A 3,316-nucleotide genomic window follows, 5' to 3' on the forward strand; every position below is an offset into this window, starting at 1 on the left:
TATGATTCCCTACTCCCATGGGGCATGATTACTACCTTCTCCCCAGAATACACCCCTTTTAGGAGAGTGACGGACAGGGAGGGAAGAAACCCAGAGAGAGAGAGAGAGAGAGAGAGAGAGAGAGAGAGAGAGAGAGAGATTCAAAGATAAAAAGACCCACAGAAAAACTCAGTGACTTGGGCAGACAGGAAAGGGAGGGAGCTGGGCGGCAGGGAGGGGGGTGGGGGGCGGGCTCCTGCCCACCTCTCATCGCAGTAGGTGAACTTCATGTCCAGGCTGTGGCGGCTGAGGAAGGCTCCCCGGGCCAGCGGGGGCTCCAGGCTGTCCGGGTGGGGGATGGCTTCACAGATGAGCACCAGGCATTGCAGGGGGGGCTCGAGGTTGGGGGTCCCGGCTGAGGAAGTCTGTGCGGGGGGCTTGTAGACCCTCAGGTGTCCAGAGCAGTGTAGCACCTGCAGGCGGAGGGGGGAGGTGTGATGGGCAGGGGCCTGGGGAAGCCGTGGGGCTGGGAGGCAGGTCTCTGCGGGGCCCATGGGGAGCAGAGAAGAAATCCCCGAGGACTGCGGAGGCCCAGCCCAGAGAGCTCTGGGGACCCCAGCCCCAACCCCACAGGGACCCCACCTCAGGGGGTTCTGAGGAGCTCCAGATTTTAGGACCCAGGGAGGTCTGAGGGCCCAGATATCAACCCCAGGGAGATTCTAGGCCAGTGGTTCCCCACGTGGGGCACACGCCCCACAGGGGGGCAATTTGATTTTTAGGGGGGCAATTTGAGAATGAGTTATTAACAGTGAATTTTTTGCATTTCTTATGGTTCTAGGGGCCTCATGTACAGTATATAAATATTATTGTGACATATTTATGCATTTCAGTTCTCTATTATAAGTTTTGAAACTTTATTTGCTATTTTTTCACATCACTTCACAATATTATTATTTTTTTAAACAATTTCTTGCCCTAGCCGGTTTGGCTCAGTGGATAGAGTGTCAGCCTGCGGACTGAAGGGTCCCGGGTTCGATTCCAGTCCAGGGCACATGCCTGGGTTGCTGGCTTGAGTCCCAGTAAGGGATGTGCAGAAGGCAGCCAATCAATGATTCCCTCTCATCATTGATGTTTCTATCTCTCCCTCTCCCTTCCTCTCTGAAATTAATAAAAACAAGAAACAAAAAAGCCACAAGTTCTTAGTGATTTCTTCCTCAGTCCTTCAACTGTCCTTTCGTTCTTTTATTTTTCTCTTTCATGGATGCCATGTTCTTTGGAAGCTTGTTTAGACCAAATTAATGGCCTTTTAGGCTTCCTCCACGTGAATAGGAGCTCACTTTTATAATAATAAGAATTATATGTCACAGGGGGGCATCAGGATTTTAGAGACGCTTAGGTGGGGCATGGCCAAGAAAAGGTTGGGAACAACTGCTCTAGGCCCATCAGTCGGGGACACCCCAGGCCCACAGAGATTTGGGCTAAGAAGGGATACAGAGACCCCCAGCACCCCAACTCCTCAGACACCCAACCTCCTAGATACCCAAGAGACCCAGCAGCCCCATTCTGAGAGAGCCCACAGCATCCTCGGCCTAGGACACCCCTGGACTCCAGCCCCCGGCAAGACTTCCGGGCCCAGCCTCGCCCCAGCAGGCCCTCCTCCAGCCGGGCCCTGCCCACCTTCCAGGTGGCCGCCTTGAGGTTGAGGGTGCGCCCGCGGCTGGTGAGGGTGCTCTTCATGCGCAAGGAGAAGCACCGCTCCGTGGGGGCCTCCGGCTTCCGTTTGGACAGGCCTGGGGAGGGCCGTGGGGGGCAGGGGAGAAGCGGGTCACGGGGCAGCTCTGGACAGGGCCCAGCTCCCTCCAGCATCCTGGGTGCTAGTCTCCCAGCCTCATCCCCGCACTCAGACCTGGACCCAGCGAGGTGGGGTCTGTCTGTTCCTGTAGATCCCCGGGCAGGGCCATAGCCTCTTCCCACTTTTTTCAATCCGATATTCCAGAGGAGGAGGGGCTATGCTGAGGGCAGGCAGAGCCTCAGTCTCTGAAGTTTGGGGACAGAGGCCTCCAGGGAACTCACTGTGCCGGGGGGTCAGGGCATCCTGAAGCTCCTCTTGGTCACAGGGATGGATGAAGTCAAAGATACTGTGTCCCATGAGCTCAAGCTGTGAGGGCGGGAAGCAGGGGCATCTTGGGGGAAACATTTCACCAAGGCCTCTGGCCCATCTCCTTCCCAGCTCATCACCCAGCCTGAATCAGGAGCCTGGGTTATGTCATCAGTCTCCCTATTTCTTCCTTCCCTCCCTCCCTTCCTTCCTCCTCCAGCACACTGTTTCCAGGCCCTCGTCTAGATGGTATGGGCACAACAGTGACCACAAAGACAAAGTCCCTGGCTCTCAGAGCTCACTGGCTACTGAGGGAAGATGGCCCAGTAGACAAAACAAAACACATATTGATAAAATAATATAATAAGAAATATGAAGAAAACTAAAGCAGGGTAAGGTGAGGAAATGCAGGGAGGCTATTTAGAGACAGTAAGTCAGGGACAGTTTCTTTGAACAAAGCCAGCGAGGTGGTCTTGCGGCTCCCAGAGCAGAGTTTTCTGGGAAGCAGAACAGCAAGTGCAAAGGCCCTGAGGTGAGGCCCCATTCAAATCCCACCTGTTTGGCAGGCCAAGGACCCAACTCCTTTTCCCAGTTCAGGCAATGAGCCTGGTGCTGGTGTGGGGGAGGGGGGGGGGGCACAGATGAAAAGGGAACCACATCGCTCACCGCCCAGCGGTGATGGTGAACAGGGGTGGGTGAGACCTCCCTCCTCTGACAGCACCTCTTTTTTTTTTTTAATCACTTAGTTTTATTTATTTATTTAATATATTTTATTGATTTTGCAGAGAGGGAGAGGGATAGTTAGAAACATGGATCAGCTGCCTCTTGCACGCCCCCTGCTGGGGATTGAGACTGCAGCCAACGTATATGCCCTTGACCAGAATCGAACCAGGGACCCTTCAGTCCACAGGCTGATGCTCTATCCACGGAGCCAAACCGGTTAGGGCTGACAGCACCTCTTGTTGCTGGGTTTGAATCCTGACTCTGCCACTTTCTAGCTTTGGGACCTTGGGACTTTCATCTCTCTGAGCCCAAGAGGGCAAGCTGAAGGACAAATTGGTACCCAGAGTGGGGTAACGAGGCAGTGACAAGGAGCAGATGCCAGCATGCCAGCGTGGAGCCCTCTCCTGTGAACTAGGAGAAATAATGGTAACGCTCTCATGCGGCCGGCTCTAGCGATTCGCTGAAATTCCTTGTACTCCCCTAAGTGTCTCTTGTCTGTCTCCCCATCCTCAGGCC

General features: G+C 54.4%; 1 protein-coding gene across 1 annotated transcript in view; it reads right to left on the reverse strand.

Moving 5' to 3' along the window:
• Positions 1–3,316, reverse strand: part of HIF3A (hypoxia inducible factor 3 alpha subunit) — a 34,879-nt gene that overhangs the window by 23,491 nt on the left and 8,072 nt on the right. Inside the window, exons 4-6 of the mRNA XM_006105287.3 lie at positions 2,053–2,137; positions 1,657–1,769; positions 244–452 (exon numbers count right to left, since the gene is read on the reverse strand). Of these exons, the coding sequence (XP_006105349.1) occupies positions 244–452; positions 1,657–1,769; positions 2,053–2,137 (407 nt within the window). The remainder of the gene's footprint in view (positions 1–243; positions 453–1,656; positions 1,770–2,052; positions 2,138–3,316) is intronic.

This window comes from Myotis lucifugus, unplaced genomic scaffold (assembly GCF_000147115.1).
Source record: "Myotis lucifugus unplaced genomic scaffold, Myoluc2.0 scaffold_659, whole genome shotgun sequence".
Taxonomy (NCBI): domain Eukaryota; kingdom Metazoa; phylum Chordata; class Mammalia; order Chiroptera; family Vespertilionidae; genus Myotis; species Myotis lucifugus.